The sequence below is a fragment of the Typopeltis vanoorti genome, chromosome 5 (assembly GCF_054136105.1).
Source record: "Typopeltis vanoorti isolate ZY-2024b chromosome 5, IOZ_Tvanoo_1.0, whole genome shotgun sequence".
Lineage (NCBI taxonomy): Eukaryota > Metazoa > Arthropoda > Arachnida > Uropygi > Thelyphonidae > Typopeltis > Typopeltis vanoorti.
The window spans coordinates 15,941,664-15,955,712 of NC_143553.1; the positions used below are offsets into that span (position 1 = coordinate 15,941,664).

At 35.6% G+C, this 14,049-nt stretch overlaps 1 protein-coding gene across 1 annotated transcript in view; it reads right to left on the minus strand.

Moving 5' to 3' along the window:
* LOC150106242 (uncharacterized) overlaps window positions 1–14,049 on the minus strand; it is a 54,291-nt gene that overhangs the window by 40,089 nt on the left and 153 nt on the right. Inside the window, exons 2-3 of the mRNA XM_090392262.1 lie at window positions 13,125–13,236; window positions 10,680–10,801 (exon numbers count right to left, since the gene is read on the minus strand). Of these exons, the coding sequence (XP_090248388.1) occupies window positions 10,680–10,801; window positions 13,125–13,236 (234 nt within the window). The remainder of the gene's footprint in view (window positions 1–10,679; window positions 10,802–13,124; window positions 13,237–14,049) is intronic.

Below are 14,049 nucleotides of genomic sequence, written 5' to 3' on the forward strand. Positions count from 1 at the left end.
CTCTTCACTACAGGAAGAAACTGAGGTTCATGAGGATGAGGTATTAGAGCTGCTACAAAAACTGAATAGAAATTCGGAAATAGGGACTGATGGGATATCTGCACGTGTGCTGAAAGAGTGTTCAGCTGAACTGGCTATTCCTTTGACCAGGAATAGCCAGTTCAGCTGTTCAATATGAGTCTCCGAACAAGGAAGATTCTGCAGGAATGGAAAGAATGTATGGTAATTCCATTGCACAAGGAGTGTGCAAAGACCAATTATCGCAATTAGTATCTCAGGAATTGTGATAACGAGTTTGAAAAAATGGGTCTGGGCTCGCATTCAGAAATGGTTTGGCAGAAAATGTCTACTCTGCAAAGAACAACTTCAATTTAATAAGGGAAGGTCTTTTTCTAGCAAACTGCTTGCATTCTATAATAATATAACCGTTGAGCTAGACAAGAGAAATGGATACGCCATGATACTTTTGGATTTTGCTAAGCAGTTTAACGGAATACAGCATCGAAGACTACATAAGTTGGACAATATGCAAGTGAATTATAAAATATTGGTGTGGAGAAGAGGATGGCCGATGGTCAGATAACAATAAGTACATGTGGGGAATGTAAGTCTGCAAGATTCAAAGTAACCTATGGTATACCACAAGGATCAGTGCTGGCTACACTGTTATTCAATTTGTATATTCATGGCATTCAGAAGGATTTGCCATGCGACATACAGCTATTTTCATATGACAAATATAGGTAGGGTAAACAGGAATGCGATTGATTTACAGAATGATTTGAATAGGTTGAAATTGCGGGCATCGGAAATTGGATGTCAGTTCAATGTCAGTAAATATAAATTCCTGCATTTGACCTGAGTAGATATCCAATGTCGCGTTATATTGGTGGTTTTTTTCTAGAAGAAAATGATCAGGCTAAGAGCTTGGAGTATTAGTAGACATGAACTTGAAGTTCAGGTAGCAAAGATTGCAAATACAACTCAGAAGATAATTGCAATGCTGAAACGAACTTTCACATGTAAGATAAGGATGTCATTTTGCCTCTTTATAAGGTCTTGGTTCTCATTTGGACCTTTGTGAGCAGGTCTGATCTCTTGGTTTCTGTTGTGATTCCGATTAAATGGATAAAATGCAAATGAGAGTGTCAAAAATCATAACAGGATTGTGGAATACTGATTACTAAGACTTACGCACTTCTGAAAGGGTTATTCTGGATTTTAGTTGACCGAATTTTCTATGTTATGGATGGTGGGGAAAGGACAAGAGCAAATCCTTTGAAGCTGAGAATAAATGCCGACAAGAAGAATGCTACGGACCTGGTTGGCCGAGTGGTTAGCGGAGCGCTGTCCAACCAACGGCCGTGGTTTCGATAGGCATGGATGTTTGTGATTATCTGTGAAAATACAAGTGGTGGTGGTGGTGGGCAGTAAATGATGATAGACGTTGGTGTAGATGATGATAGCAGCTGTGGTTCGCTGCAGTTGGTGGATTGAGTGGAGGAGAAGGAGAGTAGGTGTTTTACCTCGGTGGGTCTTTGGACTCCCTGGAGGCGCCCCGTAATAATAATAATAATAATAATAAAGATTCAGAATTTGTAGAGTGAAGACACTAGCAAAGAGGAGAAAGAGGGGTGATATGATTGAGACATAAATTCCTGAAAGGATCATACAGGATTTCAGTTGATGGAATTTTTCATTTTATGGAGGGTGGGGAAAGGACGAGAGGGCATCCTTGGAAGCTGAGAATGAATGCCGCCAAGAAGGAGGTGAGATCTAGAATTTTCTTTGGTAGGGTGGTGCGTTTTTGGAATGGATTGCCATTCGATGTTGTGTGAGTAAGCAGTGTGAATGAATTCAAGAATAAGTAAAGTAGCTGGTGTGTGTAGTATGTGGCCTCCCTCGATGAGTCCTTGACTCCCTGGAGGTCTCTCTTAATAATAATAATTAGTCAAATAAGCATACTGAATAATTGTTATAAAGTATACATTGACATTGTGAACAGAAAAAGTATCGAATATGATGTAATAAGAAGAATATTCAATGCTTTTAGTGAAACGTCTACAAACTTTATATGGAAATACAAAAATACAGTTCTGTTAAATTTATGGAAGTAATAGGGGTTAACCAAGGAGTAAGACAGGCATGTAGTTCAGATCTAATTGTTGAGTATATAGTTTTATGAAGAATTAAATGACTAGAACCGAGATTTAAGTAAAAAGGTTTTAATATAAACACACTACTAGTTTCGGCCTGTAACAGCTTTCTTCAGGTGACATTATAAAAGAAAAAACACTAAACATTGAAGGTTAAAAGACTATGAACAACATAGACAGTCTTTATACATAATTAGCATGAAAACGTTTTCAAAAATCAAAATCAAATTAAGGAAGAAATTAGATTTTTAAGAACGATCATAAGATGTCCGAAATTAGACCCTATAAAATGAACATATCTAAAGAGAGTCTTATAGTTTCAATGAAATTATCAACGAATATAGCGAGAAATCGAAAGTTCATTTATATAGGATAAAAAATATTGACTATCAAAACAAGAAGATAAATATGAGCCATAGTAATGGGGAAATTAGAGATATTTTAAAATACATGATAGGTGTCTATACAAATAGCGAGTGAGAGGCAGATTTTTATTTATTAAATTTTGGTTAAAATTTACATTCGAGAAATCAGAACATGAAACTAGTTTGCATTTCATGAATCACATATTATAAAGGATCAACTTAGTTTATAAACAAAATAAATAAAATTAAAAAAAAAACATTCTGCATCCATTCACTATACTAATGCATCACAGATTTTCAGCCTTTCACAGGTGGGAGTTACATAAAAAAGAAAAACAAAATTGTCATAATAAAGGTAAAGTTCTCTAGTATCTGATATGCCGATGTTTTTATGTCATAGTTTATCTTTCTATCATAGAAACGCTGTTGATGGAAAGTTTAACTTTCCATCAACAGCGTTTTGCTTCTGAATGAAGACAAATGCAGACACGTATTGCCATTTTTATACACTACTAAAAAAAAGTAGTTAGCCTTCTCGGTTGATTTTTCACCTTCATAGGTGTCCTAGTGTCTCCTGTGCAGAAAGAAACCCATGTTTTTGTGCATAGAAAGATAATCTGGCGCTTGAAACTGTTTTTGTTACAAACTTCGAAAGTCTCTACAAACACACAACATTAGTTTCCATTGTCCACGTCACAACGCACGTTATCTACACCAGGCAGTGTATTATTATATTATCATTATTATTTTAAAAAATTGTGGCTAATCGTGCTACCCCTCACAACACCAAACAACGAACTAACACTAAAAATCTGGCCAATGATTTTTGCGATAACGCATCCTACCTGCAAAACACTCGAAGTTCAAAATTATTCTCATCTGCGTAGTACTAGGCAGTTTTTAAGATCCGAATCGTCCTCGGAGTGTCTTTTAATTTTTAAGGATTAGGAATTCGATCTAAAACTTTACACAGAATCCAATTTCTGTATATGTTCTTAACATATATATGAATATGTATATATTATGCACACATGACGGTAGTTTGAGGCTGTTACTTTTATTTTTCCAAGTTTACGCGTTGTATATATATCATAACGATGCAAATGAACAATCCTTTCTACTTTCTACTATAAACAAGCTTCGACCATATGCTCGAAACTTTTTTTTTTACAAAGAAGATTCGACTTAGATTAGAGTATTCAACAACTGTAAACAGTTGTGGTGCATTTGCTACCAACATTCGATGATTTGATAATCTATTGGTGTTCTTTTCGATTGCTACTTCTCTAAGAATATTCCCCCTTCTAAATGTTTGTGTAGCATATAAGTAGAATGACAAGTTATATAGGCTGCACTTTCATATCTTATAAATAATGTCGAAATGATCGCGATCGCCGTTCTTTTCTGCGAATGACCATAGATGGCAGCAGCAGCAGCACAAAATTCCTTAATGCTAGCTGGAAATGATTTCGAAACACATTCGAATATAAAAAAACATCTGTTTTTGGTAGCTGGCTATTAAATGTTTTCACCAGTCAGTCGGTTCTAGGCGGATGCAGGGCCTCATCTGAACTTCGCTCATAATTAAGACATAGGAGGGGGGGGCTAGAAATTTCTGATAAACACCTAAAACAAAAATGATATTAAAGCAACAGATATAACGACAAAAACAACATACGACGGTACAAGAATATAAGTTACCTTCATAACTCTGCCACTAGTATGCTCTTCCTTGTGGTTATATCAGTTGCTTTAATATTGTGTACACACACACACACACGCACACACGCACAGTATCTCAGTGGTATCCTAGAAGGTACTTGGTTAGCTTTTTTAGAAGATATCGTAGTAGTTAAACGACGAATTATTATTACTTAATCATATTTTTAATTTCTGTATATCAAAATCCACAGCGCATTCTTAGAGGCTTTGTAGGGTGAGATCACTCTGGTTTAGTGGAAGTGCATTTAGAATAGAGGGTACATAGCGATTTTTTGCTACTTAAGAATAGGTGTTATGGCACCCACTGGAAATGTATTGCCCTGTGTGTGTGTGTGGACGAAAGAAGTAAATTGATTTTCGTGTTTCTCGGTATTCTTTTTTGTAGTAGCACGTTACATTGTATTATCATGTAATGTGGTAAAGAACGAATATTTAGAATGATCTATTATTGGACTGCCTTCTACTGGCTGTGGAGGGTTGTTGAATTTGTAATTTGCCATTAGCACAAAGCACTTTTTGTCATGTTATCCGGTTTATATTTTGCTTTCAGGCGCTATTCCCAATACATCAGTCCATAACAGATTATTGCTTCATATAGGAAATTGTATATTAGACTTTTGATGTTGGATGGTATTGATTTTCTACTTTCAAATAGTTTAACCAATTTAACATTATTGGGTAACGACCAAATCTCATAAGAGGAATGAATCTGAATTTTTTAAGTTGTTGCGAGAAAACTTCCTCAAGCAGCATGGAACTCGAGATCGAGGTGTAATGGATCAGTTTATTTGTTCAAGGGGGTTTCAGTTACAGACGTAGCGACTTTGTCTCCGGTTAGTGATAGTGATCATGCTGTATTGACCTGGGAAGTGGCTAAGTATATAATTGTTCCATTGGTTACATGATGAATACAAAGAACGAAATTATGACTAGCTCAGTGTGTTGGCTTCTGTCCCATAGTATTGATTGCGAGATTGGAGGGACAGTGAATTTATCTGATGCATTTAAAAATATTTAAATAATTTTAAATGCATCAGATAAATGTGTCCAAAGAGTTCGAAGAATAAGAGAGTAGGAGTGAAATGGATGACACTCTTATTAAGCAATATTAGCAGAAATCTTAAGGAAAATAAGATATAGAAAGAATAACATGCATAAAATGATTCTGCTATCAAAATTATAAGCCTCAGGCCAGTAGAGATACAAGTATTGTATACTGAATGCTAAGTCTAAGTATGAAAAGAAACAGTTTCCGATAGCTAAATACAACCCAAAATGCTGCGTGAAAAAAAAAAAGAAAAGAAAAATGAATATGAAAGAATGATTCGACCGAATGCAGATGACAGATGTAGAGATATTCTTTAACTAACGAGAGCATATTTTGCTAAGAGATATCAACCTGGTGTATGCAACATTGAGCTGAAGCCTCTCTCTCACTGAATGAAAAAAAAAAAAAATACTCAGGAGAATGTACTAGAGCTGCTGAATAAATTGAATAAGAATTCGATAACAGAGACTAATGGGATATCATGAAGGATGTTGAAAGTGTGTTCAGCTGAAATGAGCTTGCCTTTGACTAGAGGAGATTCTGCACATTTTGGAAAAGTTGGCAAAAGCTCTCATCCAGAAATGAGTTGATATTGAAACAGTATTTTGCAATGAACAGTATAGATTTACAAAGGAAAAGGATTAGATTGCCATTCGATGTTGTGTGTGCAAGCAGCGTGAACGAATTCAAGAATAAGTATGATAGCTGGTGTGTGTAGTATGTGGCCTCCCTCGATGAGTTCCCTGACATCATGCAGGTCTCTCTTAATAATAATAATAAATGCGCTAAGGACAACAAAGCTATTAAAAATCACAATAACTTACTAAAAATACACCAATCTAATAAGCATTCATTAAAAAAAATCGATTTAACAGGGGTTAACAGGGGTTTTAAATAATATAAAATCTCAAAATAGCCTCGAACCTATATTTGAATGTAGCCTAAAAAAATGTTTATTTATCTTCTATAAGTCTTGCGGAAGGTTTTATACGTACGTCACTTCAGAAAATAGCGAATACTATTGTAACATTGGAAGCTTTGGTTGGTTACGATTTGTGTGTGTATGTGTGTGTGTGTGTGTGCGTGCGACATATAGTGATTTTAATTAGTTTAATACTAAAAGCGTATGGTGCACATACTATAACCTTGAATTTCACTTCCATTATACCCTCATATATTCTTTTTTAAAAATTACACATTTTGTTATATGAATGATCACTTCTACCGTTTGGTTTTATGAATATGTGCATATAGAAATTCGAAATATAAAATATAAAAATATCTGCAGCGCGAAGTGCAACACACACAATTTGTTAACTCCCAAAGCCAATAATGCAAAGTTTCCGCCTCCTGGAAGTACAAGGCGTAGTATGTCGATAACAGGCATATAAAGAAGTAAAGGATTTTGAGGGAGGGCGCACAGCGGAAAAAATTGATTGCATTCTAAAGTAAAGAAGTTTTTAATGGGAAAATTTTAAACCTTTCTATCATAGTTTGAAAATATGTAAAAAAAGCAAAATGCACCTTGAAAAAAATCATGAATTTTTACATTCCTTTCCCTGTGAAATTACTAATTTTTGTGGGCGATTCGAATCCGTGGTGCCATCTAGTTGTAGAATGAAGAATCTCGCAGTCCTCACCAGCCACTGAATTAGGACCTGCGCAGAAATTAGTGCATTCCGTATGGGAATGTGACTGCCAATCCTCTTCAATTTCCTGCGCATAATTGGGTGAGGTGTGGGTCGGAAAAACTGTTGTCAATTGTTGCACACAAGAAGTTCTGTTTGTCCGTAAGATTCTCTGTTTTCCCCTTTGTGATCAACAGCATCGACAATTACTGAATAGCAGCATTCTTAACTAGAATACGTGACGAAGTATTTTGCATACACGCTCACTAAGTGGCGTGGCGTTTACTTAAATCTGCATAAAGGTTTCTAATTCAGTGGCCGGTATGTGTAGAAAATCGCAAGCTAAGAAGAAACTGTTATTTACTTTTTATATGCAAAGCATTTAACGCAAAACTAGCGAAACAATCCACTCAACAAATTGATGTGCTAATTTAGATTTGTGAAAAGAATTATCAGAGAAAAGAATAAACAATGCATAACCACAAGAAATTAAGTAGAAAATTTTAAAAAAAAAATAATAAGATCAGCTGAAATAAGTCAAAAACCTCGTTTGATGCTCTAAAAGCTTAAAATTTAACTAAAAGAGGATTGCGATGATAATTAGACCAGATCATCGCTAAAATCGTTCTTTCTACGTTGGATGAAATAACGTAAATGGGTGGGTGAAAGTGACACTATATCAATCTTGTAGGCGACTTTTGTTCATCCTGAATATCAGGAACTATCTCCGAGCTTCAGATTTTCCATCACCTTCATGTCGAGTAACAAACTTTTTAAATAACAATGTTGAAAAACTTAGTTTTGTCTTTTAAATGTCCAGAAAAATTTCATCTCAACAACTGCGCATTTAAATACTTTCAACAGCATTTTCATGCATTCAAAACCAACTCGAGAGATTCGGCAGTTGTCCGATTAAAGATACAAAGAAATTTCGTGATTTTTAATGTTATTTAAATATCATTCAATCACATTATGAGCGTTAAATCTAATCTAAAAAATCAACTTTTCTCTAAGAGAATGTTTGTGTTTTTGTGATTTATCACTATTCTTGAAATACTTTTCGCCAATCGTAACCCTGCTTTTCGGAATTCTCCCACCGAAGAGGACGATATAAGTGAAAGATAGTGCCATGATTTTCGTCCTTTCAAAATACAGGTTGATACAGAATTAGATTTGTTAAACGCAAATTGGTTATTATAATCACAAAATGCTCAAAATGTAAAGAAAATCTTAAGCACTTTTATAACTCTACAGGAACATCTGACTTATTTGACTTATATAGAAATGCATATAACGCATAGAAATGTGCATCCCTTATGCATAATTAGTGGTGTTGCTCGAATATCCAAGGAAAATTTACATTCTCAGTGTAGCCAACCCTCTGCTTCCTAAGGCTACATTCACAGAAATTTCTTCTCATTCCTTTAAAACCAGTTCGGTTCATTTGTGGGAAAATTCTCAAGGGAAATTTAACAACCTAAGAAACAAGTACTTTGCAGTTTTGCTAGACAAGTGCTGAATGATATGATACAACCAACAAAGGTATCGGAGGAGAAAGAGACTCCCTGCAAAGTCCATTCGTTTCATCTCCATTGATTTTAGACCTTTAGCAATGCACGAAACAACCACATGTTTTTTTCCCTTCTTCTCCTCAAGAATTCGTCATTTGGTTGTTCGGCATCAAAGGTCTTTCCGCATTGCAGCTAGTCTCCCCCCCCCCCTCTCTCTCTCTCTAATTCCCGTTTATCTATATCTATCCACCTCTTTTGGTAGCCGATTTCTTTCCATCCTAAATAATGTTCTTTCCATTTCTCTATGTACTCGTGATATTTTCCTTTACTTTGTAAACATCCAGTTCTTTTCTGATGTCTTCATTTCCTATTGGGTCCAATTTTGGGCATCCTTTAATTGATCTTAAAAATCTCATCTCTGCAGTTTGTATTTTTCTTTCATCTTTCTTTTTAACCGTCAGTGTTTCGGAACCATATAATAGAGTGGGTGTGGCCATTACTTGATGAAATTTTAATTGAGTTTTATTTCTTAAGAGTCATTTTAATTGTTCCACATATTTTCTGAAAGTTCTTTATTTTTTCATCTAAGAACTTTATCTTTTAGATATGTTATCGTGCATCTTAAATAATTAAACTGTGTTATGTGTTTATTATTATTATTATTTCCTACGCCTATCTGATGATCTCCACCTTTAAATGCCATGGCTTTCGCTTTCTTGTGTGATATTTTAAATTGCATTCTCGACTTATTTTGTTTAATTCATAAACTGATTTGAAGGTAATCTTCACTGTCTTGTAATCTAATCTAATCATTTGCATACTGGTTTTGCATTGATAACAGTTATTCTGGTTAACTGTATACTTTGTTTCATTGTTGTTATTGTCCATATTTTAATAATCTGATAAGCACATATTTATATTTTGAACAGAGTTGGAGATAAGGTACTTCCTTATATAACGCCTTAATTAATTTCAATCTCTTCTGTTAATTTATTACCTAACTGTATTTTTGTATCTTTGTGTAAACTTTGTGTAGCTTGTACCAAATCTAATGGATATTCTTGTTTTTTCACTATATTCCATATATTTTATCAAAAGCTTTCTCATAGTTTATAAAGGCTGAGTGAGTCTCCAAATTAAATTCTCGTCTTTTTTTCAAACATTTGTTTTAAAATATAAATATTGTGTATACACGATCTTCCATTTCCGAAACCATTTTGTTCTAAGAGTACATTGTTTGTAATATTCCTACAACTACATATCAAATCTGGTATTTGGTTGAAATAGGCTGAATGATGCAACATCTAGGGCAGCGGTCCGAGAAAGAAAAGGGGAAGGACAAGAAAGAGAGAAAGAAAAAGAAAAAAAGAAAACCGCTCTCTTGGGATCTTTTTGCTATTTCCAAAGTGTTCCTTCTCAATCTCTTTAACCGATGTATCTAACATTTTAAATGTTAACAAGCTGTGTTCAGAGCCTCCGTAGCTAAGGCGGTATAGATGAAACCCTTTGGTCGAAAAACCTGGGTTCGATTCCCGTCCAAGACGTGAGGAACATTTATCTGGTCTGTTTCGACGAAATGTGAGTTAACAGGTCTCATAGGGAGCAAGGGTGTTTTTTCACCCAGAAACTCGGGTTTTTCGTCCACAGGCAAACCGGCCTCGTGAACACACATCTACAGACACAGAACACACTGAGTGTCATGGGACCAGCCACTTTATCCTCGAGACGATCGCGGTTGTGAAGTTCATAGCTAAAGAACCTCAATGGTTCGTGGAAAGCTTAAGACAAGAAAACAGGCTGCGTTCTGTTGAACATTGTTGGATATAATCGAAGTAAAGTGCGCAGACTGATAATATTCTTCTTAAAACTAAGATACAGTATTTCAAATTCTTTTCCCTGGTAATCCATACACTAAGAACAACCAGTGATTTGCTACAGCTCTGTTTAGGGCCGCCATAGTTGATATACAAAAACACGAAGGAGAATAATAAAAATAGAAAACAAAAGACAAATTTGGAGTTTGTTGAAAGATATTTTTGTTGTCTTGTTCAATATAGATAGCATTTATAAATATGAAGTATGCATAAAAAAATTCTGCATGATCTGTTGTATGCTGTAGGTCAGGAAGCACGAAATAAGTATATTTTACATGCGCACTTCTGTCGCATTTTGAACTATAATATACGTCAAATTCAGAATGCTAATTCTAGAAGATCATTTAGAGTTTTAATGATCAAAGATAGTCTTACCTGAGTTACCAGTGCATAAAAATGAGTGATATTGCTTAGAAATGTTTAATAATCGGTTTCTGCCAAAATAGTCACACTCTGCTACACCATTTTCTGCACACTCGATCAGTCTAGTTTTATTTCTGGTTAAAATAAATAAAAATAAAAACAAATAAATAAATGAACGCAATTAAAATTGTATTCGCGATATGAAGGCATTATTTAAGCAAATCATTAAAGCAATGGCCACCTTACCTACTGCAATACCGTGAGGGATCTTGACGATGCGTACTTTTCCTTGGAATACGAATGGTTCTGCTCAGTGGTAGGATGAGGAGTGGAACTAACGCTGATCTTTCGGTCACTCGTAGGGAGTAGCCTGCAGGGTCGCCTATTTTTTAGAGAGCGCTTTACTTAAGTAGTTTCAGATGAACATTTCCGTGGGAAATATTCATCTGAAACAGCATCAATAATTGCCACAGTATGTACTAAGCTCATTGGAATACGTACAGCTGCAGCCCAACACCCTTTCACAGTAAACCTTGAAACCGACAGAACAAGTTTCTTTTCCTCCTCCTTCATCCCAGCTACTACTGTACTATGAAACAGTTTTTCCCTAATGCATTTCCCAAGGAATACAATATACAGGCTTTTAAATCAAATGTAAACAATTTCTCCTATCCCAACCCATTACCCATATACGGTACTAACGTACTATAGGTAGAACAGTCAACCTCTCGTATATGGGCACAACAACAACAACAACAACAACAACAACAACAACAACAACAACAACATAATAATAATAATAATAATAAATAATAATAATAATAATATAAAGTTGCCTTGAGAGAGCAATTTCAGTCTCCGGGTAAAGTGTTTTCCGGCGTTGTCCGTGTGGGGCCTTGTCGATGGATGCTTTTCCGTGTAATATCAGCAGTTCTGCAAGTGGTGGGGTGAGCCTGTCACTGAGTTGGACGATCTTTCGGTTACTCGTAGGGAGTGGTCTGGGGAATCGCCTAATTTTTAGAGCGATTCCCCAAAGACCACGATTCCCCAGGTTTTACTTAAATAGTTGCTTTGGGAGAGCAATTTTAGTCTCCAGGGAAAGTCTTTTCCGGCGAGGCCTATGTGGGGGATTTGTCGGTGGATGCTTTTCCATGGAATATGATCGGTTCTGCTGAGTGGTGGAGAGAGCCTGTCACTGAGTAGAATCAACGCTGAGTTGGACGATCTTTCGGTCACTCTTAGGGAGTGGTTTGGGGGATCTCCTAATTTTTAGAGAAAACTTCAATTAAATAGTCGCCCGTTCTCTTGAGAGAACCAACCAGTTAAAAACAGATTTCAGGTCAATGAAACCCTATCAAAAATTGACTAATTGGAAAGAGAATATATGGATACCTGTGCAGCATTCATGTTTTCTAAATGGTCCGAGTTAGGGCAACTCGTGAATGCCGATGAGTATTTCCGTAGGCTCTCTAGTTAACTTATTTTTACGAAACTTGCATACTTTCTACATTCGGCTTTGAAATAATGCTGGATCTAATATCCACTTGATTTTTATAAAATATCACTTATATTTCTTCTTCTTAGTTTTATTGCTTGCAGTTCTTTCATATTTACAAAAATGTGTTTGCTGTGGGGATTAAACAGAAGAGGAGAAAGCACCCACTCCTGTCTAACACCTTTTCGTATTTGGCAAGTTTCTGACAGATGATTGTTGATTTTTATTTGCAGTTTGATTCCAATATATCTAGGAGATCACTATCTTATATCAATTCTGTCTATTCCTTTTCTTTTATTTATTACTATTTTTATTAATTTCTTGTGATGAACATTATCATATATGTTACTCGTATCCATGAAACAAAACTAAGTATCTTTTTGCATTTCCAAATTTCTTTCCAGTATCATTATGATAAAACCTCTCTCTCTCTCTCTCTCTCACACACACACACACACACACACACACACACACACACACACACACACACACACACACACACACACACACACACACACACACACACACACACACACACACACACCCATTTTATTCTATCCAGCAGGGGCGCGCCAGTAGTGTCCGGCGCCTGTGTGCAAACCTTTAGTTGGCGCCCCTATATCCCCTCGTCCAATAAAAAATCACTTTGAAAAAACGTTTTTCTTAAGTATTTCCTCCTCTTTGGCACCTTTACTGTTCTGGCTCCTGTGTGCGTCGCACCCACTGCACATATGGCCGGCGCGCCCCTGCTATCCAGTATATTTCCTAATAGCAATTTATTACGTGGCTCATTACACTTATTAGTCAGTAATCTTTACTTCACAGTCTAAGAATAAACTCGGTTAAAGAAAAATAGCAATGTTACTATTCTCATTAATGAGGTATGTTGTATCTAAAACAAACAAACAACAAAATTGGTTCCTAGCGTCAATTACATTCGAGTGAAGAGATTAGTTACTTACTCGCAAAAGGATTTCAGTTCGTCTTCAGTACGCACAGTTGTTGCTTGTCCTATTGCTGCAATTAAGCAAGAATCGGATTCTTCACACGTCTCAGAATTTATCATCTTCACACCTTCAAAATATATAGAAGATTTCCTAAGGTTAAATATGAATTATGAAATAATATATCTATTTAGAAATTGCATTTAGAATCTCATTTAGAAATTAATGATATTCTTCTTCTTACTTTTATTCCCTGCAGTTCTTTGACCAGTTCAATCCCCACTTCACTGTGGGGATTGAACTGGTCAATGTAGCGGATGTCCTTAATTAATTCCAAAAAAAAGAAAAGTCCGAATGCAACGAATTTCACGATTTGTGAAATTATTAGTTATTCATTTCACACGAGCGTGTTTGTTAGTGCTAAAACGTTTTTATCCTTAACCAACAAAAGTTCTAATATTTTCTTAGGTAGCATCTGAAGGTAATCTTGAACCATGTTCTCGAGATCAGTCACTTTTTTTTTTTTCATTTTCTGATGTAAGTCTTTAAAAAGCAGAATGGTAGCGTCTCAGTGGGGGGGGGGTGAAAATCATCTTTTGGGATGTTAACGGCATCCGAGAATGTTTTATGAATCAGCATAGTGCTGTTTAAACAACTTAAAAATTAACAGTTTACTCTCTCGGAGAAAAGCAAACAAGCGACTTCGGACAGGAGTGCGCATACGGGAGTCAACAGAACACGTCAAATATGAAAAATAAATAAATTAAATAAATAAAATAAATATTAAATTCAGTGCGAAATAAATGACTAGCCTATGGAAAAGTTTTCTTGCCATTAGAATTTAGAGACAAATTTCTCACAATTAGCATTTTCCTGAAGCATTCGACACTATTAGTGCTCTTTTTTTTTTATTAAAAAAAAGCTTTACGCATTATTAAGTGAG